Raw genomic sequence first — 23,208 nt, forward strand, 5'->3', positions numbered from 1 at the left:
GGTGTATATGAAGGACAGCAACTTGGGATAGCCTTTTTGGAGGAGCAGCTTAAGAGTATACACCAAAATTTTAAATAAGCATGTCCTTGACCCCGCTGTTTCACCTTCCAGACTACTGCCAGTGGCAGCCTTCTACACAGACACAGTGCTGTCACACAGATGCTCGCCACGATGTTGGGCAGGAGAGCCAACCTACACGTCCACAGACGAGGGCTGTAGAAGCAAATTACTGACGGGACGCTAGGCAGAAACTAAATGAGGCAGAGCACCAAAAAAAGATGGCCACGACAAATGCCTTAAAGAAAACTGTAAGTTATGTGTTCTGTACAGTTTAAGTGTTTGTCTTAAAAAGTGTTCATGAGTGCGTAAGTATAGACTACATACACACAACTTGTAATACGCTACCTTCTCCCTACAAGGTCAAGAACGATGCATATTAAACTTATGAGCAGGCGGCTCAGGTGGTTGGAGTGCTGTGCTTCTAATGTCGAGGTCGCAGGTTCGATTCCCACATGGGCCAGTGAGCTGCGCCCTCTACAGCTAAGATTGTGAACAACAGCTCTCCCTGGAGCTGGGCTGCCCTGAGCAGCCAGAGGTTGCTGTGAACTGCTGTGTGCTACTGTGTGCTGCCGTGGGCTGCAGTGTGCTGCCGTGAGTGGCCGGCAGCCAGCGAGAGCTGCCATGAGCTGCTGCCATGAGCTGCTGTGAGTAGCCGACCGGCGACCAACTGCCTCAGCCGGGGGAGCGCAAGGCTCATAACACCAGCATGGGCCAGGGAGCTGGGTCCTACACAACTAGACTGAGAAATAACTGCTGGAACTGGAGTGGGGGGGGTGTGGCGGAAGAAAGGGGAAAAACAAACAAACAAACAAACTTATGAGCAGTCAGTGACCTCTGGAGAATAGGACTAGGGACATAATAGGAACTTTTGTAACTTATTCTATTCACTTATACAAATGAGCATTTATTACTTCTGCAATCAAAAAAAAAAATTGAAGCCAGTCAGTACTGGTCTAAAAGCTAAAAACAAAAAAAGGGGAGGGGGGAAATTATGGTCATCAGTGGCTTCAAAAGATACAAGCCAAAAATTAATTAATTAAAAACTATGCAAGCCAAGAATTCCTTGCTGGTCCTCAGAAGGCTCCTCAAGAATCCTTTTCTGTTTACTGTGATCCTGTCCCTTTGGGACCTCTGCTCCCGCACATTAGACAAGACTTGCCTTCACTGCTGTCTCATTGTGTGCCGGCGTGTGTGTGAGGCTCCCCAGCAGAGGAGAGGCGGGGGAGCATGGGGGTGAAGAATTTAGGCTCTGGGGGGCTCTGGGGACGGACCGACGCAGATCATACCCCAGACCTTCCACTCATTAGCTGTGACCTTATGCAAACAGATACTCTCTCTGCACCTCAGTTTTTTAAGATGTGAAAGTAAGGGGAATGCTAGCAGTTACACCACATGAGGATTTACGTGAAGCATCAACAAGTGCCAAATGTTAACAGTGCAAGCATACACTAGAAGGCAAGTGTTGCCTATCATAATCATTTTGTTATTGTTTGAAAACACTAAGCTAGCAATTGCACTTCCAGATATTAACTTAAGGAAATTAAGGATACAGAGAAATAAGGAACCCCCTGACATTTGTCACACTGTCTGTAAAAACACCTTCAATGAAATACAAGAAGGGGTTGGCTACAGAAAGTTATTGTTACCCATCTCACAGACTATCATACAGTTCTTAAAATTATGCAACACAAGTAATTTATATGGAAAGATACTCACAACACTTAGCAAAACCAATGCATTACAAAACATTGTGAGAGGGGAGCCCGTTTATAAAGTGCACTTGCGCACACACATACAGCCATGACTGAGCGTATATGTACCAAAATGTTTATGGGGGCATGAAATTCCTTGGTATAATTATGGAGTGATCTCTATTTTGTCTTTGTGTTTCCCTAGATTTCCCAAGTTTTCTAAAACACACAAATGTCTTTAATAATAAAAAATAATTCAACGTCACCCTTGGGGGAAAAAGCGAGAGGCATCTGGGGCCGCTTTCCAAGCATGGAGGTCCCCCACATCGGCTCCTACACTGAGTCTTCCTGCCCTCTCCCAGGCAGCGCTCCACCCACAGGGTGACAGGCCATCTCAGCTGTGGCCAGCAGGGATCCCAATAGTTCAGTGTCCCCAGGGGGGCCAGGAAGGACTGTGGCGCCTTCAGGCTTATCTCCCAAGCCAGATGTGTCCCCCCCAACCCCCCCGCCCCAGGAGCGCTCTGCACACTCACTGTCGGAGAAGCTGCCGTCCCTCCTTCCACACCAGCGGGCTGTTCTCCAGCGTGACCGACTCCACTGGGCCATTGGAGACTGGAGGGTGGAGAGAGGAGGCAGGCGGTCAGTCAGGGCACCACCACATCCCCATCGCTGTCCCCATCTTCCTCACCCTCAAATCCCAGTTGGTCACGGTCACGGGCCCCGCGGAGTCCTTCTGAGTGTGTGAAACCTACTCTCCCTTCCGCACGCCTCATCTCTAGTCTCCTGACCGGTCATTCCCCAAACCATCCCCAGACGATCTTCAGACTCAGTTCTGTTATTTAATTTTCCTACACAGGAAGCCGGCCCAGTTCTGAGAGAACTGGGTTCAAGTCCAGCTCTGCCACTTCCCAGCTGTGTGGCCTTGAGCTGGTTAGTTTACCTATCTGAGCCTGTTTCCTCTTCTGGGAAATGAAGTTAACAATAGCAGCACCTACCTCTTGGGATTGTCGTGTGGATCATATGAGGTATCTATTTATTCTATTCATCAAATACGTCACTGGACATCTACTACGTGCCTGGCTAGGTCCCCAGGTGACGTCAGTAAACCAACCCCTGCCCTTGTGGAATCCACATTCTTGGAGGAGGAGTCTGACATACAGAACAACAGTCACCATCAGCCTGGCAGCGAAGGCTATGACATGTCACCTGGCACCTGCGCCGCCCCACGCCACTTGTTCCCGTCACACCCAATCGCTCCTGTGTTCTAACACACCACACTCCTGCCTCCCCCTGCAGCACATTCTCGACTGCCCTACGGGTGAACTGATCCGTCTTTCAAGGAGCCGAGACTGTAACGGACCTTCTTCACCATTCGCACCCTCCCGTCCCCCCCGCCCCCCCCCCCCCGCCAGCACAGTACCTGGCACAGCCGCTGAAGGGGAGGAGCACTGAGGGGGAGAGCCAACCCCGCCCCAGGCCTCCGGCCAACTCTGCTTTCTATGGAGCAAAGTGAGAAAGAGGCGGCCCACCTCGGCACTCCTCCAGCTCACTCAGGTTTGTTGGGAGGGGCAAGTGGGGAGGATCTGGGGGTGGGTACCTTGTTCTGACAGGTCCAGTTTCTTCTCCCCCTGGTTCGGGTCGGTCCCAAACTTCAATTTATGATATTTGGCCCTAGAAGAGCAAACGATTATGAGTAAGACACAGAGGAGTATACAAGGCCAGCACTCACCTCAGGAACCCCAAATCCCAGAGCGCCACCCCCATCCACTCTCTTATCTCTGAAGCTCCCCACTCCCCCCACCGTGAGGAAGCACCCCTGGTGGAGAAGCCACCACAATGGCGTTGTGAAGAACCCTCTGTGGAGTCTGGCAGACTGGGTTGCTAGCCCAGCTCCAGGAGTCCCTGAAGAAGTCCTCACCCTCTGGAAGCCTCACTTGTACTCATCAGGCTACTGGCAGGGATGAGACAATATGAATATATGGTACATGGCACACAGTAGGCCACCAGCGTCATGGAGACTGTCACTAGTGTCTATCCTGAATCCACCGACTACGTCTTATTCTGTCCCCTCTCCTAGAACCATGCAATACTGGTGATCTGATCCCAAATCTCCCTGCAGGGAAGGGAGAGCAAGCAGCCAGCCCCCGGGCCCTCTCAACCTCCCGCTGAGGACCGACTTCCCAGAAGGCAGGACCGGGCAGTGGGACCCACCTCTCCTGCTTCAGCGCATACTCTAACATCTTGATCCGTCGTACCAGGTCTGCCTTGAGATTCTCTTGCCCTTTCCTCTCTCCCTGGAGGAAGGCCACCTGAGCCTGGGGGGACAGAGGGAACAGGAAGACAGCAGGGCTCAGCGCCAGCGCCTACACCACAGTGACATGAAGCAGCCATTTCTTCAGGTGTTGAAGACCCTGAAGCAGGGTTCCGTGGAACATGAGAGGGCATGCTGGACCTGCTTCCAGAGTACCCTGCCATGTCATTACAATGAAAGAGTGAAAGAGGAATCCTCAACGCCCGCAATGGAAACAGGGCCAGCTTGGGCGTGACCTGTCCCTTCCTTCTGGGGAGAGGCCGGCTCAGGGAGGAAGTGGGGAGGTAGGTATGAATAGCCCTGGGCTGCTCCTCCTCCGCCTCTGGAGGCAGGTGCGTCCCAAGGCTGCTGGTAGAGGTGGGGTCTCACTATTCCTACCAGAGCATCTGTCTCTGGGAGGCGTAGGAAGCTACTTCTGGAGTTTAGGGACAAGAGTGGGTGGTTTGGATCAGCTCCCGCTCCAATACAAAAGCTTGACGACCCGGCCCCCACTGCGGGAACCAACCGTCCCCCTGGAGTCTGCCCAGGGTGAGGGAGACACGTCACAGACATGACCCAGGGCCCCTGCCAACCACTTCACACCATCTGCTGGCATGGGCTGCTCCAGACTGTTCTGGTCTGTCAACAGGTCTCCTGGAGACTCTGGGCCAACGGCCTGCGAGGCAGGATCCTGGCCCTGACCAGGTTCCGGAAGTCCTGTGCCAAAGCCCTGAGTGCAGGGCTCATCCCTGGCTTCTCCCCAAATGCTCCGCTGTTCCAGGCGGGGGCAGCCTGAGCTCCAGGCCGGGCTCGGCCACTTACTTGCTACATGATCATAGGCAGGTGATTGGCCTCCTCTGAGCCTCCATTTCCCCTTCTAGAAAACGGGGCTCACGAGAGCACCTGCCCTTCATGTGTTAAGTTCTTCTCAGTCCAAGGCCTAGCACAGAAGAAGGGCTAATAAATGCCAGCTCCTACCTCTTACTATTTCTCTTCTCCCTGTCTGTTCTTCCGGTGCTGACATGTGCCCAGTTCTTTAAGGGAGCTAGGGTCCCTCTGAGCCCTGACACCCATCCAGCAGGGACACACGTATGTGGCTTGCAAGCCACCTGCTCCCCGGGCAGCTGCATCTTCCGGAGCCAATCCCCGTGCATCACGTGCTTGCTGAAGAACTTCAATGGCCCCACCAGAAGTCCCCAGTCTGGCCCCAGACACCTTTTCCAGGCAGTGCCCATTCTCAAAGCCTTACTCCAGGACTGCCAGTTCTTGGCAGCCCTCAGATGCCCACGCACACTGCTGTCCTTCTCCCTGGGGCTCGAAGGGAACTGACCTATCTGCCCCGTGCACCGGGAATACAGCAGTCCGTGCTCACCTCTGTCCTGCTCCAGGGACCAGGTCTCTCCCTCACGTTAGCAGGGAACTGAGCACGTGCTAAGTACTGCCTGGCACCGGTGGGGGCCAGGGGCGGGGGAAACAGGCACACTCCAACACTGGGGGGGGGGGGGTCATAGATTGAGGCACCCGTCCTGAAGGGCAATCTGGCCAGATCTATAAAACTATTAAATGCACATTCCTTTTGTCCTAGCGGTGCCACTTCTAGGAATTATAGGAACTTATCCTACTTGTGGGAATCTATTCTACAGGCATAATTGCAGTGGTAAGCTTCCTTTTGAAACGATAAAAAGGATATACATGCACTGATGTGTAACAAAAGTATCATTCATTCATTCACACAAAATATTTACTGAGCCCCAACTACGTATCAGGTACAGTTGGAGACAGAGGACACACAATGAACAAGTAAGTGCATGTCACTAGCTATGCTAAGGAAAAGAAACTTCATCTGCCCATGGAGAGAATGGGACTTCTTTCCCCCTCAACATTTTTTTCTCTCTACACTTCAAATCAACACACGCGTACATAAATATCTAAGGCCAGACAGGCGGACTCACTGTGATCAACATCTCGGAAAGTGGCATTTCTGTCCTTTGTGTATCTTCTCAGCCACCCAAATCTACTCTGTCCACGAGTCACTTCAGAAGGTGGGGAGAGGTGGAGAAGAAAGGGCTGACTGGCCACCAGACACAAGCCCCAAGGGACCTCCTTACCGTCCTCCCTGCCCTCCTGGGTTTCCGTTAGTGAGCCTCCCACTTCCCGGCGCCAGCTCAGCCTGCTGAGCGCCTACCTTTGTCCAACATCCAACAGAGGTGACTTCCTATGACAGGCCAGTACTCCTGTGTGAGGAATACTGGAGCAGACGAGTGTCCCTGTCCCACAGAGCTCTCAGTCCACTGCAGGAGATGAGCACGAGCACTTACAACAAACATACCCCCAACAAAGGATGTCATGGAAGGAGGGACACCCAACCCACTTTCGGAGCTAAGAAGTGACAGTCCTGCTAACAGCAGAAGGCTGATGAGAAGTTAGCTGGGAAGTGGAGTGTGCTGCTGGCATGCGACAGAGACAAAAGTCGCAGAGAGGACTTCAGGGGCTCTAAAAAGTCCAGTATGGCCACATCAGAATGCTACAAAGGTCATTTCAGCTATAACGTGGAGAACTGGTGGCTGAAGGACTGGGTGTGGTGACAAGGCTAAAGGCAGAGAGAAAGACAGTCCCAGAAATCCCAGTGGCCTACACTAGGAGGGGGCAGGGGCAGGGAGGGCATTTGAGGTAAGAAGGAGGAGGGATTAATTAGTAAGACCTGGGGACTAGTCTATGGGAGAAGAAAATGGAGAATCACTCGGCCCACTCTGCTCTGTTGTCCCCTTTGCAGTTCCTCTGGCAAAGAAGAGAGAAAAGAACCAGACACATGTGGCTGAAGTGTCTCAAAGCCGTGGAATCCCACAGAAAGTGCAAGTGCTGGTGGCCAGTCCCTCCGACCTGGCAAACACCCGCAGCCACCACTGCCTGAGCTGCGAGGGCTGTGGTGGGCTGGCAAGTAGGTCTGGGATCTGGAAGTTCTCTACGCCCACATCCACCCACTGGCACTTCCTCCGGCTAGACTGTTAGAACATACCCAAGCTCAGAACCATTCTGAGACATGGCTGCCGCCTCTCCGCCGGCTGTTCCCTCTCTCCAGCCAAGCAACTTCTACAAGGCTTCCTGAGGCCCTCAGCATCTGTCCTCCAGGAACTGCTGCCTCTCTGTTCCCCTCTGCTGACCTTTCTGTCCCAGCCCCCAAGGGAGGGGCTCCCCAGTTGGTGTCATCTGGCCCCGCATCTCCTATACTCCTCTTTGCCAAACTCCTCAGGGATGAGTCACCTGCATCCATCCCTCAGAGCCCCTTGTAAGGCTGGAAGTGGGGAGAGGCCAGCCCCACACCTTCTCTGCTGCCACGACACTTGCCACATCTCTGTGTCACTGCTCCTACATCAATGTCCAGGTCAGATTCCCCCACGAGGTTCCTCCTGTCCTCAACAAGCTCTGCTTCCGTAAAGTGCCACAGATCGTGGGCAGAGCCACACAACGCTGTGCAAAACTAGCTTCCTCTGTTTAGCCTGGAAGTTTCTGAAGGGCAGAAACCACACCGCCTACTTCTCAGAAACCCCCCCACCTGGCAAAGTCCTGCTTATTAACAGAAACAATCTATACCACCTCCCTGCTCCAATCTTTGGGTGCCTCCCAGCAGGACCTCACAAGGAGCTGCCTTTTCTGCCACTCCACACACACTTACTGAGTCCTGACTGCACAGCAGCTCCTGTGCTGGGAGCAGCTGTCCTGTATTCGGAGAAAAGGCACTCAGAGCTCTTCAGAAAAAACGGACACCGTCCAGGCCATAAAGGATGGCACAGAAGTCACACCTCTGTAGGTGATAAATGCCTGAACAAAGGTGTGTAAAAAGAGGTGCTACTGACGGGAGTCTAAACATGGAGCAACTTGGCAGAACCAAACACCATTTTATAAACACATCTATTCTATTCCACCCATTCATTCTGCTTATATTCACACAGGAATATAAGGACATTCACTGCAGCCATTTCTGATGGAGAAAAATTAGAAACAAGCTAAAAGTCCATCAACAGAGGTCAAATTACAGTACAAACATCTAGTAGTTACCAAAGACAATGAGAAAGCTCTGTGCTAACATGAAAGGAACACCAATGCACAGGAGTATGTGAAAAAAGCTGTAAAATGATACATATAATATGACCTCGTGTTTTATACACATAGAGCTGAATTACTGTTACAGCAATAAATAGTTGGGAAGGAGAGTGAGAGAGCGACAAAGGGGTGACTTTCGCTTTTCACTTATACATATATGTACACACACATGCTTCTAAGATCTTTGAATTTTTACTGATGTAACAGAACAAAAGAAAACAAAAGTACAACGTAAGTGACGCTGGACCCAAGACAAGGACAGCCTAATGGGTGCTACCCACAAGTTTCTCTCAAACTCCAAGAAGAGCCACTAAGTGAAGGAACACACACCTTTTTCTCTCATTAGCCTTAAAGATGAGAAGGTGGTGTGGTGGGTGCGGTAGGGTGCATTGGTGTGAAGTCCCAGAGACCAAGATTCAATCCCAGCTCTACTATAACTGCGTGGATGACCCTAGGGAGGCCAATCAGTTTCTACAGAACAGTTTTCTCATCTGTACTGGGCGGCAGAGAGGAATTGAGCATGGGCTTGAAAGCCCACAGACCAGCCCTGCCACCCATGAGCTGTGATCCTAGATAAATCACTGACCCTTTCAGGGCCTCCATTTCCTCTTCTTCTTTTTTTAGGGGAACAGTGTGTACTTCTAGGACTTTTTCCAAGTCAAGTTGTCCTTTCAGCCTTAGTTGTGGAGGGCGCAGCTCAGCTCCAAGTCCAGTTGCCATTGTTAGTTGCAGGGGGCGCAGCCCACCATCCCTTGCGGGACTTGAGGAATCGAGGGGGCAACCTTGTGGTTGAGAGGATGCACTCCAACCAAGTGAGCCATCTGGGAGCTCAGTGGTAGCTCAGCTCAAGGTGCCGTGTGCAGGGGGGGCTGCCCACCATCCCTTGCAGGACTCAAGGAATCAAACTGACAACCTTGTGGTTGAGAGAACGCGCTCCAACCACCTGAGCCATCCGGGAGCTCAGCGGCAGCTCAGCTCAAGGTGCCGTGTTCAATCTTAGTTGCAGGGGGCACAGCCCACCATCCCTTGCGGGACTCAAGGAATCGAACCGGCAACCTTGTGGTTGAGAGCCCACTGGCTCATGTGGGAATCGAACCGGCAGCCTTAGGAGTCAGGAGCATGGAGCTCTAACCGCCTGAGCCACCAAGCCGGCCCCCATTTCTTCTTATTAAAATTAAAAGAGTGGTGATGAATTATATCACTTACGCTCCCAGAATATTGCAAGGATTAAATGATACCATGTATGTAACGTGCTTAACACAGTGCCTGACACAGAACATGGGATCAGTAACAGCAGCTGCTACAGTTACTGCTGACTGAAGGCAATGGCATCGGCCCTGCCGACATAATGGGGGTATTGAGAAGATCTAATGAGATGTACGCTGCCTGGACAGAGCCCCGGAAGCAGAGGGTGGGACACAAACGCAAGGGGCACTTACGTAAGGATTCCTCTCCCATCCCAACCCCACGCCTCAGCTACCACACAGCTAAGATCTCTAGTGGAGTGGGGGAATTGCGGGATGCTCTCTTTATTCACCCTATGGACAAAATTCTAATCAGTTATTTACTTGGGTCCCCACCTCAACTAGACAGTAAACGAGTCAGAAGGGGAAAGATGGGCTGCTAGAAGCAGATACTGACTTCTGCTAATAACGTGCCAGAGGCCAGGCACTTTCAGACACCTCTCCGCCCGTGGCTGGACTCTCAATCTTCACAACTGATGCCCAGGCTACTCGGGACACTTTGCAAATGGACCCACACTTTTCAAGGTCACCAAACCCAGCTCAGCTCCTCAGACTCTTCTAAACATCATCCCAGGGCATATCCGTCTCCCAAGCTACCCGGCAAATCATGGGGTCCTTCCCCAGAAACTTCCACAAACACGTCGCCGCTCAGGGTCTCTCTGAGCCGCTTCCTTCCTGCTCTACAAAACCCGCCCCCTGCCACATCCCAGGTGTCCCGGGATTCCTCCTTACAGTCCCCATCCCAGGTCCCCTACTCCCCACGTGGGACACGCGTGACTCCCGCACCCACATTCCAGCTCAGGGTTTTCCACCTGCCATCCTCCACACGCCGCGCGTCTCAGGACCCCCCCCTCCCCCACACCCCCAAACTGGAGTTTCCACTCCGAAGCTGTTCCTCAGATTCCTAAGGTACGTCCTTGGGACCCCTTTCCTGCGCTCGGGAGCCACACATGCCAGGGCTCCCCGAGTTTCCTCCTCAGCAGGGAGGGCACACGCCATCACCGTGGGACCCCTCGAGCCCCTCCCGTTACCCCTTCAGTGCTCACTAAACCATCTTTCAGGTCCCTCCATCCAAATGCTCCGAAATACCCTGTGTCCCGGGATCCGTGACTTCCTCCCCCTACTCCGGCCTGACTCCGGCCGAACTGCTCCCGCCCCGGACGGGTCCCAAACCCTCCCGACGCCCCGACTCCCACACCGAGCCCACCGGGCTCCCCTTCCAACCGCGCCTGGCCGGGACGGGGACGGGCCTCCCTCGGCCCCCGAGCGCTTCTGCCCCCTCCCACACAAGCCCCTCCAACAAGTCCTCTCGGCACCCTTGGCCGAGTCCTCCTGGGTCCCCGCCAGGCCCCGAGGCGACTCTCAGGCACCCGCCAGCCGCCCGCCCACTCCCACTCCCACTTCCCGCGGGTTCGGGGCCCCCAGCCCTCCTCCCGGCCGGCCGCGCTCGGCCATTCCCGCCCCCGGGCCGCACTCCCGCCTCGAGGCGCCCGGTGCCCCCCGGACCCTCCACGGACTAGCCCTTGCTCCCGCTCGGAGCCGCTCGCGGTCCCCTCCCGCCCCCCCGGCCGTCCCGGCGGCCATTGCTCCAAGATGGCGGCGGCGGCGGCGGCGGGTGAGGCCGGGCCGGGCCGGGCGGGGGGTCGGGGGTCCGGGGCGGCGCTCACCTGCAACTCGGCGCGCTCCGCCTCCCAGCGGGCCTTCTCCGCTTCGAAGCGCGCCCACTCGTGCTGGATAAAGTGCAGGATCCCGGGCAGGCTCAGGGGCTCCGGCCCCGCCGTGGGCCCGGGACTGCTCCCGCCGCCGCCTCCCTTAGCAGCCGGGCCGGGCCCGGGGACGGGGGCAGAGACCGGGGCCGCCCCCGTCGGAGCGGGGCCCGCGCCCGAGCCGAGGGGGCGGCAGGAGGAGGCGGCGGCGGCGACGGCTGCGGCCGCTCGCTCCTCCATCATGGAGGCCCCGGGCCGGCCCGCGCGCCCGCTGTGCCTCGCGCGCCTGCGCGGCCGCGCCAATCCCCGCGCGCGCTCGGCCGGGGCTGAGGGGGGGGCGGGGACGGGAGCGAGGCCGGGCGCGCGCCTCGCCCACCCGGGTCGACCCCGAAGGCGCGCGCGGGGGGGTGGCGGGAAGGGGCGGGGCGGGGGCGCGCTCCCCGGGAACCGGCCAACTGCACCCAGGTCCTGCGCGAGGGTTGTCCTGGGGGAGAGCGGGGCTTTGAGAGGGCGCTGCTTTCTGCTGCTCCCCTCCTCCCGCTTCGCTCCGAAGAAAGAGTCTAACCCTCTCCGGACCCAAATACCACTCTCCTCGAGCATCACCGTAACTCTCTGAGAGAAAGGGCGACCACCAGGGGTGGTTTCAGCCATGGCTCAATCTGATTCCTGGCCCGGGTCGGTTATCATGGTAACCCTTCCCGAGCCTGGAACACCCCCAGCCTTCCCTCCCTTCCACCTTTGTGGTTATGGAGCCTCAAACCTCTCCTGTCCCTGCACCAGGAGGAGGTTGCTAAGGTAACCTAAGTCCCTGGTGATCCTTCTGCCCCTACCCTCATTGCTTAACTATGGCAACCTCACCTAACACTCAGGTAGAAAGGATCCCAGCCCCAGGGACACTGATTATTAAGGGAAATACCTCTTTCCCAACCCCTTCCCCCAGCCACCCAGTCGGCATTACCGTGGTAACCATCTCCCCTCCTTTCTTATGGTGGGAAGTCCCTGGACCAAACCAACCAGGTATTTAGAAAAGGAGATGCTCTGCTGAGGAGTAGTTGCTATGGTTACAGGGCCTGACCATCCCCAGGGATGTGAGAAACCAGCAAGGCTAAGTGCCGGTTACTGTGGTAACAGGGGCAGTCCCCCCACCCCTCCAGTGACCCTAATGACCAGACCCACCAAGGTAGGGAACGGTTTTAGGATTTTCTCTCAGGATGGAGTGTGTAAAGGGAAAGGGTTGTCATGGTAACCGCGTGTCACTTTTAGCCCTGTGTTTCTGGACACATTCACCAGAGAGGGATGGTTATAGGTTGCTATGATAACTGACATCCTTTCCACCCATTCCTGAAATGCTCCAGGTAGTGTCTGAGCTTAAGGGACTTCAAGAGAAATGATTCCTTGACCTTCTCACTGCCACTTTTGTAGGTAAGATGAAATTGTACTCTATTGTGCAAAATTGGTTGATTTGGGGTTTTCTGGTTCTCTTCCCTCAGCAGTGCAGCTGAGCTGGGCTGGAACCGCCTCCCTGGAACTCCCCCAGCCTGCAACGTAGGAGGTAAGAAGTCCCTCAGTGTCACCAGCACTCATGTGGACACTGCCTTTCCCTCATCCCCAAAGGCTTCCCACATATCTACCCATCATATTCCTGTACAACAGTTGAGACTCAGGCTAGATCAGAGCTCAGGCCACGTGAAACCAGGCCTGAAGTGAATCTGGATCCACTGACATTGTTTTGTCGGGGATAGAGAGACAAAGTCTTGGCTTAATTGTCTTCTCCTTCCCTGACTACCTTTTCTTTTTTTAAAATTTATTTTGAGTGTGTTTTTCTGGGACCCATCAGCTCCAAGTCAAGTAGTTGTTTCAATCTAGTTGTGGAGGGCGCAGCTCACACTGGCCCATGTGGGGATCGAATCGGCAACCCTGGTGTTACGAGCATCACTCTAACCAACTGAGCTAACCGGCTGCCCCTCCTGACTACCTTTTCTAACGGAAGTCCTGTTTTTTTTCTGCCACCCCCTTCCTCCAAGCTGGTTTCTTGTCCCATCTATAAGTTGTTTGTGTAGTTTTTTATTTGTCTTCCCACCTCTGGAGGTCCTACTCAGTGACTGCCTAATTCATCCCCGGAACACAGGATATGGCACAGAGAGCACTCAATGAATAGCTTTGTTGAATTAGTGAATTGAATAAATTAATGTGTCATATTCAGCTTTGAAAGCACTTGTCAGGTTAAGGCTGGTGAAGTCTCAGAAGGTTGACAGAGTTGGGCTGAGTAGACCCAAGAAAGACAGCGGAGTTGATTGGATTAAAGCACAACTCTGGAGCCACCTTCTTGGGTCAAATCCTGAGTCCACCACTTTCCAGCTGTGTGACCTTAATTAAGCAAGTGACTTCACCTCTCTGTGTCTCAATTTCTTCATCTTTAAATGTGATCATAACTTGAAGATTAAACAAGTTAACGTGTGTAAAGTCCTCAGAACAGGGTCTGGCATATCGTGAGCAGCTAGGTTTGTTAATAGTATTCTATTATGAAAAATATTCATAAAAGCATATAGATTATTTGTACCTTCAAAATCATTTCCTCTACCTTACCTCAATGAAGGGGTTTTGAGCCCTTAGAGTCAGAAAAGTCAAGACTAACCTTGTGAGGATACTAGATGATTCCTTTCTCCTTCCTCTTTGGTCCCTTCACCCAGTAGGTGGCGCTTCCCCATGAAGCCATCATAAATACCCTCTGGTCTCTGAGGTCCCCCTTTCTGTCCTCTGTCCTTCTGGGTACCTCCCAGCCCAGAGTCAGCCAGACAGCATGACAAGAACCGGAGCCTGGACAGTGGAGACCTGGGTTCTGGTCCCTGCGTCCTTTCTGTCTCTAAGCCACAGGTTCCTCATCTGAATAATTGGAGTCACTCATTTATTGAGCACCTGCTATGTTCCAGGCATTGAGCTGTGCTCTGGGCATACAGCAGGGAACAAAATACTAACCAAGATAAATAAACATCTACATGATAGGGCCGGACGAGTAGCTCCGGCAGTTGGAGCTCCGTGCTCTTACCTCCGAAGGCTGCCTATTCGATTCCCACATGGCCCAGTGGGCTCTCAACCACAAGGTTGCCAGTTCAACTCCTCTACTCCCTCAAGGGATGGTGGGCTCCACCCCCTGCACTAAGATTGAACTCGGCACCTTGAGCTGAGCTGAGCTCCCGGAGGGCTCAGTTGGTTGGAGCGCATCCTCTCAACCACAAGGTTGCCAGTTTGACTCCCGCAAGGGATGGTGGGTTGTGCCTCCTGCAACTAGCAACGGCAACTGGACCTGGAGCTGAGCTGCGCCCTCCACAACTAAAACTGAAAGGACAACAACTTGACTTGGAAAAAAAATCCTGGAAGTACACACTGTTCCCCAATAAAGTCCTGTTCCCCTTCCCCAATAAAATCTTTTAAAAAAAAATCTGCATGATAACTACTAGGAGAGAGAAATAACCAGGGATGGGGCAGAGGAAGTATATGGGTGATAGGGAGATGTATTTTTAAATAGGGTGACCAAAGGAAGGGCTCACTGGACAGGTGACATTTGAGCAAAGACCTGAAGGCCGTGGGACAGGAGTCATGCAGATACCTTCGGGAGAGAGCATCTAGGCAGAGGGAGTAGCCAGTGCTGCGGCTAGAGTGTGTCAGGTGCACTTGAAGAATAGTGTTTGGTGGCTGGTGTGGCCAGAGCTGAGTGAGAGTGGGAGACCATTGGGGGCCTTATGGGTTACAGTGAAGACTTTGGCTTTCCCTTTGAGTGAGTTTTGAGTCATGGAGTGTTTGAGCAGACACAGGACAGGAGCTAATTTGAGTTCTGGGTGCTAAGTGGGAAACAAGAGTGTAGGGGACAAGGGTGGAGCAGGAGAATGGTTTCTTTAGAATCTTTAGAAGATTCTAAAACCATCTAAGGGTCTCTCCTGGGCTTCTGTGTATCTAAGCTCTAAGATTCTAAGATTTTTAATACTCCAAAGACTCAGTGGTTTCAGAAGTTCCTTCTGCCCACAATAACGTGAGTTCCATGAGGTCCGGGTTGTTGCTTGTCCTTTTATTGTGTGTCCACCGCTCTGTCCCCAGTGCCTAGAACAGAGCCTGGCATGTTGTAGGAGTTCAAGTAGCTACTGAAGGACTGAAGGAAGGAGGGATCCATCTAAGGTCCAGAAGGCAATTCCAAGGTTCTAAAGAGTAAGAAGTCACTCTTAAAAGTGCAACTCCGATTCTTAAGTGACATCCAAGTTGGGTCAGAGAAGGGCCAGCAGAACTGGGACAGGTGACGGGGAGGTGGGAGTACATTCCTGGCAGAAGAGTGGAGGAGACAGGACGACCAGCACAGGGCCCCAGGCACATGGCCACACTGTAGAGTTTGACTCCAGGGACCTGAGTGAGCTTTACAGACACAAAAACCCTGACCTTGGCCATCATTTTTTGTTTTTTCCAAATGCATTTTCGGTGCCCAGTCGTGTGCTAGGAACACAGTGGTAATGGAGACAGCCCTGGCTCTACCCTCCTGGGTCTAGTGGGGCAAACAGACCCATCCCCAGACAGTGCCAAACCAGAATGGGTAGGGCTGGGATGGGGGAATCCTAGAGGGGGCCTGAGGATTAGGGAGGGCTTCTTGGAGGAGGTGCCATCTGAGCTGAGGCCTGAAGCATAAGTAGGAGTTCTCCAGGAGAAAATGGGCATGGGAAGTAGGGGTGTTCAAAAGGACACTCTTCTAGGCAGAAGGAACAGAGTGTGCATAGGTTTAGAAATAAGACTTATTTGAAGAAAAGTCCAAGGTGGCTTAGGCAAAGAGTGTAAGGAAGCAAGATGGGGCTGGAATGGTGGGTGGGTCGGGGCCAGGTCACACAAGGCCTTGTAGGATATTGTGAGAAACTTCAGCTTTCTCCCCAGGCACTGGGGAGCCTCTGAGCAGGGAGGGAGAGGTCAGATATGTGTTTTATGAAGATCCCTCCTGCCATGACAGGAAGGGGCGTGCAGGACTTGCTCAGGAAACCAGGGGAGGATGGGTGGGTATCTGGGTGGACCCAGGTTGAGAGGGGAGCTGTGGGAAAGGGGTGGAAAGGTCAGAAGTATTTAGGAACTAGGAAGGTCAGCTGGGTCTCTGATGTCCCCCTCCCTAGAGGAGCAGACACCTATGAAAATACTTCATGGGGAACCTTTATTTAAGCATCTGCTCAGATCCCTGTGAGTTAGTTACATCTCCTGTGCTGGAGACAAGCCAAATCTTCCAGTTGTAATGGGGACAGGAAGACAGCGCCATCTGGGGGTAGCTTAGGAGTGTGGCCAATGAATGGGGCGAGTCCGAAGGCTAGCCTCTTTTAATGCAGCCAACTTCACTTAAAATAAACAAACAAAAATTTTAATTGTGATGAAATACAGGTAACAAAATTCATCATCTTTTTTTCTTTTTACTTTATTTTTTTAAGATTTTATTGGGGAAGGGGAACAGGACTTTATTGGGGAACAGTGTGTACTCCAGGACTTTTTCCCAAGTCAAGTTGTCCTTTCATTCTTAGTTGTAGAGGGCACAGGTCAGCTCCAGGTCCAGTTGCCTGTTGCTAGTTGCAGGGGGCGCAGCCCACCATCCCTTGCGGGACTTGAGGAGTCGAACCTGCAGCCTTCTGGTTGAGAGCCCACTGGCCCATGTGGGAATCAAACCGGAAGTCTTCGGAGTTAGGAACACGGAGCTCCAACCGCCTGAGCCACCGGGCCGGCCCAAAATTTATCATCTTAACAATTTTTTTTAAAAGCTTTTATTGGGGAAGGGGAACAGGACTTTATTGGGGAAAAGTATGTACTTCCAGGACTTTTTCCAAGTCAAGTTGTTGTCCTTTCTTTTTTTTTTTTTTTTTTTTAATTTATTGGGGTGACAATTGTTAGTAAAATTACATAGATTTCAGGTGTACAATTCTGTATTACATCATCTATAAATCCCATTGTGTGTTCACCACTCAGAGTCAGCTCTTCCATCACCATATATTTGATAAGTTGTCCCTTCAATCTTAGTTGTGGAGGGTGCAGCTCAGCTCAGGTACAGTTGCCGTTGCTAGTTGCAGGGGGCGCAGCCCACCATCCCTTGTGGGAGTCGAGGAATCAAACTGGCAACCTTGTGGTTGAGAGCCCGCACTCCAACCAACTGAGCCATCCGGGAGCTAAGTGGCAGCTCAGCTCAAGGTGCCGTGTTCAATCTTAGTTGCAGGTGGCGGAGCCCACCATCCCTTGCGGGACTTGAGGAATTGAACTGGCAACCTTGTGGTTGAGAGCCCACTGGCCCATGTGGGAATCGAACCGACAGCCTTCGGAGTTAGGAGCACAGAGCTCCAACTGCCTGAGTCACCAGGCCAGCCCCCCTTAACAATTTTTAAGTGTATAGTTCCGTAGTATTAAGTATATTCACATTATTGTGCAAACAATCTCCAGAACTTTTCCATCTTACAAAATTGAAACTCTAAACCCATTAAACAACAACTCCCCATTTCCCCCTCCCCACAGCCCTTGGCAACCACCATTCTACTTCCCATTTCTATACTTTTGACCCACTCCATTTGAAAAAAAAATTAATGACCAACATTAAAAATTGGGATAATTCTGATTTAAGAAAACATTTCTAGCTTTTTTAATGCTAAGACCAAAATGATCTGGCTGACTGTCGAGAAAGAGGTAACCATGTAGCACAGGATTTGAGGAAGTGAGAAGTGGAAGTTGAATAGGGACTTAAGGGCCAAGGCTTGAGGGCATCAGCCTCACACTAGAGCCAGAGCCAGGGTGTGGGTGGGACAGGAGGGAGAGATCACGGGTGGCTTCCTGGAGGAGTGAAGAGTAGAGAAGAAGGTTCAAATTGGCCTTGGGGATGGGGTCTGAGGCATTTGTAACTGAATCCAAATCTGAATGAGAAGCAGATAATGTTTAATGGGTTTACTGAGCTGGCAGGGTGGGGGCCTCGAGTGATTCGGTTGCAGCGAGGAGACCTCGTGCTGCTTTGGGACCGTGGTGGGTGACACGCCAGCCTGTTTGTACCAGGGGCACTCTACCAGGGACGCCTCCGTGCTGCCAGGATGGGATTGAACAAGAAGAAGGGAAGATGATTCACTTGATAAAATCTTACTGAATACCTAATATGTACTTAGCTCTGGGCTAGGTGGCCTTGGGGACCCAGCAGTGACCAAGACAGGCTCAGGACCTGCCTTTATGGGTCTCACAACCCAGGGAGAAGACACAGATGACACCCTAGGCAGTACTGACTTACAATGGGGGCTGAAGTAGCCCAGAGGTCCAGGGCACAAGACCAGCCTGGGAGGTTGGGAAGGGCTACCTGGAGGAGGGGAAGTCAGAGCTGAAATGAAATAGGGCAAAGGCTGGTAGAGAAGGGCAAGGTTAAAGATGGGGTAGGGAGTGTTGCTGGCAACCAGCTCCAGCCTCATCTTTCATTCCCCCTCCCCAGGATGCCCTGGAGGCCCAGCTAGGGCCTGAATTTGGCCCCATGCGGCTCACCCGCTGCCAGGCTGCCCTGGCAGCCGCCATCACCCTCAACCTCCTGGTCCTCTTCTATGTATCGTGGCTGCAGCACCAGCCCAGGAACTCCCGGGCCCGGGGTCCCCGCCGCGGATCTTCCGCCCCCCACGTCACCATCCTGGTGCGGGAGTTCGAAGTCTTTGACAACGCAGTTCCTGAGATGGTGGATTCCTTCCTGCAACAGGACCCAGCCCAGCCGGTGGTGGTGGCAGCCGACACACTCCCGTACCCACCCCTGGCCCTGCCCCGCATCCCCAACGTCCGCCTGGTGCTGCTGCAGCCTGCTCTGGACCTGCCCGCTGCAGCCTCGCGCCCCGAGACCTACGTGGCCACTGAGTACGTGGCCCTGGTGCCCGATGGGGCAAGGGCCGAGGCACCAGGCCAGCTGGAGCGCATGGTGGAGGTGCTCCGAGCGGGAGGTGCACGCCTGGTGGCCGCGCGGGTCGCCTCCGCCAACCCTGCCCGGTGCCTGGCCCTGAACGTCAGCCTGAGGGAGTGGACAGCCCACTACAGCCCGGCCCCCTCCGCAGCCCGCTGCGACGCCGTGGACGGGGATGCTGTGGTCCTCCTGCGCGCCCGCGACCTCTTCAATCTCTCAGCGCCCCTCGCCCGGCCTGTGGGCACTGGCCTCTTCCTGCAGACGGCCCTGCGAGGCTGGCCAGTACAGCTGCTGGACTTGACCTTCCCGGCTGTGCACCAGCCCCCGCTGACCACGGCCCACGCACGCTGGAAGGCGGAGCGTGAAGGGCGCGCGCGAAGGGCGGCACTGCTGCGGGCCTTGGGCATCCGCCTGGTGAGTTGGCAGGGGGGGCGCCTCGAGTGGTTCGGCTGCAGCAAGGAGACCCCACGCTGCTTCGGGACCGTGGTGGGTGACACGCCAGCCTACCTGTACGAGGGGCGCTGGACGCCTCCGTGCTGCCTGCGAGCGTTGCGTGAGACCGCCCGCTACGTGGTGGGTGTGCTGGAAGCGGCGGGCGTGCGCTACTGGCTGGAGGGCGGCTCGCTGTTGGGGGCGGCACGCCATGGGGACATCATCCCGTGGGACTATGACGTGGACCTGGGCATCTACCTGGAGGACGTGGGCAACTGCGAGCAGCTGCGGGGGGCCGAGGCGGGCTCCGTGGTGGATGAGCGTGGCTTCGTGTGGGAGAAGGCCATAGAGGGCGACTTCTTCCGCGTGCAGTACAGCGAAAGCAACCACCTGCACGTGGACCTGTGGCCCTTCTATCCCCGCAACGGGGTCATGACCAAGGACACGTGGCTGGACCACCGGCAGGATGTCGAGTTCCCTGAACACTTCCTGCAGCCTCTCGTGCCCCTGCCCTTTGCCGGCTTCGTGGCACAGGCGCCTAACAACTACCGCCGCTTCCTGGAGCTCAAGTTTGGCCCTGGGGTCATCGAGAACCCCGAGTACCCCAACCCGGCACTCCTGAGCTTGGCAGGAAGCGGCTGAAGTCCTGACTCCCGCGCCTGGGGTCAGGGGAACCATCTTTTGTCTTGGTGTCCCTGGCATTTGGTGGGCGGGCCAGGGATGCCAAGCCGCTCTTCAGGGCCCAGCACAGTTCGCGACATCAAAACCATGTCCTGCCCAAGATTTCCAGGAACCCTGGGGTCCGGTTGCTGGGACAGAATTTTGGAAAGAGAGGGAGAAAATATAGATTCTGGGGCCGGACTGCCACGATTCAGCCCCCGGCTCTAACACTTAACGGGTGGCCCTGAGCAAGTGTTCCGGTTTCTCTGCCTCAGTTTCCTCCAGGATTCAGTGTCTAGCACGTAAAGAATGCCAGGACATTGGCTGCTAGGCTTGCTTTAACCACTAGAGGGCGCCTTTGTCCTACCGTGGGGCCAAGACAACAAGCCCAGGACTTGGGCTCCATAGCTTTCACAGCTCTTGAGCCTTTGGTGTTCTGCCTGAACCTCTGTGCCCCGCCAGGCAGGATAACCATCACCCCTTCTTCCGGAATGCGACTTCCTCCCTTCCTGGGAGAGCCCTGTTGAGGTGCATGCCACTCTTCATCTTGCAGAGGAGGAAAAGGACTCAGAGCTCTGAGGTATGACTGTGGTTAAGAGGGCTTCTGGATTGGGGCCCCACTCCTTATTAACTGTGTTACCTCGTTATTTAAAGTCTCTGCACCTGTTTCTCTGCAAGGCAGAGTAAATCACCATAGCTGACATTTGCTGAGCACTTACTGTGTACCAGGCATTGTTCTCAGTGTTTCACATGAATTAACTGATTTACCCCCTGCCTCCACTCTCCCAGATGAGAGCTGCTATTATTTCCATTGTACAGAGGAAGAAACTGAGGCCAGAATGGTAAAGTCACTTGCCCAAGGTCAGACAGCATTGGAAGTGGCAGAGTGGGGACTTAAATCCAGGCTGTCAGTTTGGAACCCACACTGAAATGAACCACAGTGCCCCTTTCTAATACTGGTACCCAAGAGGGCCCTTACCACTTAGGAGGCAGAGTGACGGCAGCCTTCCTTTTGTGATCATGCACCTAAGAGTAAATACTGTTTGGGCATGTACCCTCAATATGTGTATTTATTTATAAATGATATACAAGTACTACTATCATGCTGTGTATTCATGATAAGGCTTAAATTATTCCATTTTTAAATTAAAAATAAATATGAAGGTTTTTGTTTACTTGCCTCAACCCAACGGCTTGTCCCGCACCCCTCCTGGTATGTGCACCTGGTGTTTGAAACAGGCTTTGAAGTGGAAGAGGCCCGGGTTCAAATCCCATCGCTTCTGCTTCCTTCCACGTGAACCAAAGCCACTGTGAGTCTGCCTGTGCACTTCTGCTTTGTACCTGAGAAATGGGTGTGATGAGGGTGCTCACCACACAGGGGTGCTGTGAGGCACTTGAGCGGTAAAAGGGTCAGGAATCAGGGCTGAGTTTTGATCCTAGCTTGGTCGCCTGCTTTCTTTGTAGGTCCTGGCTTTGTGACCTTGGGCTCTCTGAACCTATAGATTGGGTGGGAGGATTGAAATGTGAAACCCTTACAGGAAAAGGATTCACAGATAAGCAAGAGAAGACAAATATGCAAATTTAGTTCACTCCTCCGAGGCTCAGGTGTCCAAAGCCTGACTTTTTATAACGCAGCCTGTTTTTAGCCACTGAACCCACAAATGGCTCACAAAAAGACTGCCGTGTTCCCATGGAGCATTCTGGAAACATGGAGATGATTTGGGCTATTACCGTGGTCGGTGGTGCTCTTGGAAGGCATGGCCCAGGGATAGACATGTGTTATAATGCATGTAGGGCCTCTGCACAGAATTAAAGCAGCGTCCCTTGTCATATATGGTTTTAAAATAGCACCTTGGACATTCATGAAAGACTAGTTATGTTCAAAAAATGTTGCAATGGAGACAGTAATATAAGTTAATAAGTAAATCATATAAGCATCCAATATTTGAACATTTATTTTAAATCTCAAGTAATCAAAATGATCTATCTACAGATACATATTTCTTTAAGTTTTTGCCAGGAACATAAGTTGAAGCTCTACTCATTCTTAAATTATTTAATGATTTTGTTTCATTTAGAAATTGTTAGTGTGATTTCATTTTTTTTCCTGTGATTTTTGATTGACACAGCTGTATATGTGTATATATGGGAAATAACATTTATCTGTATACATATGTAACCTTGCCTTAGCGATGTATGATTTTTGTGTGAGTGTTTGTGTGTGTGTTTTTATTTTTTGTTTTTTTTTCTTTTTTTTTCTCTTTCGTTTTTTCTTTATTTTTTTTGTTTGTTTTTTGTTTTTTTTTATTTTCTTTTCTTTTAGCTATGTATGATTTGACAAGGGAACCACATTAAATGCTTCTATTAACTTCCCATTAGATTGAGAATCATTAGGTGACCTTCAATTTCAACAGATAAAGAATTTCTCTTAGCATCAACCATAGTGTCTTGGTGCTTTCTCCTCTTTTTGCTGTTCCCGAACGAACAACAATTATGTTAAAAACTTTTCTAGCCCTTTGTGGGGACAGAGCCCCAGAAAGCAGTTTCCAGGCTCTCGGCCTCATAATAGAAAGGTGCTGGCTCAGGTAGTAAATGGCCATCAACTGTGATTGGCTGGCCATCAGCTGTGGCTAGTTGGCCGTCAGCTGTAACCAGTGAGCCATTGGCCACTAATATAACTGCCGTGGCTACGCTAGTAGAAAATGGGGGCTAGCAAGAAGATGGTGGCTGAGCTGGCAAGCACGGATTGCAGTTAGCACGGCGGAGTGCGGGTTGCAGATTGCAGAGAAGTGGACAGCAGGTTGCGGATAGTGTGGCTCCTGCTTCCTGTTCCTCCAAACCAGCCACCAGCGAGAATATAGTAGTATGACGCCCCTACCTATGGCTCCGTGGGTGTTCCTCTTTGGCCTCACCACGTCCTGCTTTCTTATGTGGGGAGCGGGAGCTGAGACCCCACAGGAGACCCCGCACGACACCCTTATAGTCTGATAGTTTTGTATATTTAATATTTTTATTTTCAACTAAGCAACGATTTTCAACTAAGAAAACCCATTGTCACAATTACCTTGAACTAATGAGTTTATATTACAATACGTATTACTGAATGTTACTGCTT

At 52.7% G+C, this 23,208-nt stretch overlaps 2 protein-coding genes across 5 annotated transcripts in view; one reads left to right on the top strand and one right to left on the bottom strand.

Annotated features, from left to right (window-relative positions):
* STRN4 (striatin 4) overlaps positions 1-11,871 on the bottom strand; it is a 26,618-nt gene extending 14,747 nt beyond the window's left edge. The window contains exons 1-4 of one of the 2 annotated variants that reach the window (XM_081032456.1): positions 11,054-11,871; positions 3,963-4,066; positions 3,349-3,422; positions 2,285-2,363 (exon numbers count right to left, since the gene is read on the bottom strand). In XM_081032456.1, the coding sequence (XP_080888582.1) occupies positions 2,285-2,363; positions 3,349-3,422; positions 3,963-4,066; positions 11,054-11,743 (947 nt within the window). In that variant the 5' untranslated portion in view covers positions 11,744-11,871. The remainder of the gene's footprint in view (positions 1-2,284; positions 2,364-3,348; positions 3,423-3,962; positions 4,067-11,053) is intronic. The other variant, XM_081032455.1, reaches the window with a different exon arrangement.
* On the top strand, positions 10,259-21,266 carry FKRP (fukutin related protein). Of its 3 annotated transcripts, none has more exons than XM_081032463.1 (3): positions 10,259-10,295; positions 12,583-12,644; positions 18,552-21,266. In XM_081032463.1, the coding sequence occupies exon 3, from the start codon at positions 18,591-18,593 to the stop codon at positions 20,073-20,075; it is 1,485 nt and encodes a 494-aa protein (XP_080888589.1). In that variant the 5' UTR covers positions 10,259-10,295; positions 12,583-12,644; positions 18,552-18,590; the 3' UTR covers positions 20,076-21,266. The 3 variants fall into 3 exon arrangements, with proteins under 3 accessions (XP_080888589.1, XP_080888587.1, XP_080888588.1); XM_081032461.1 differs by lacking the exon at positions 10,259-10,295 and adding an exon at positions 10,960-11,001; XM_081032462.1 differs by lacking the exon at positions 10,259-10,295 and adding an exon at positions 10,963-11,001 and having other exon boundaries at positions 12,586-12,644.
* Positions 21,267-23,208: the final 1,942 nt, after the last annotated feature.

This window comes from Rhinolophus hipposideros (assembly GCF_964194185.1).
Source record: "Rhinolophus hipposideros genome assembly, chromosome: 21".
Lineage (NCBI taxonomy): Eukaryota > Metazoa > Chordata > Mammalia > Chiroptera > Rhinolophidae > Rhinolophus > Rhinolophus hipposideros.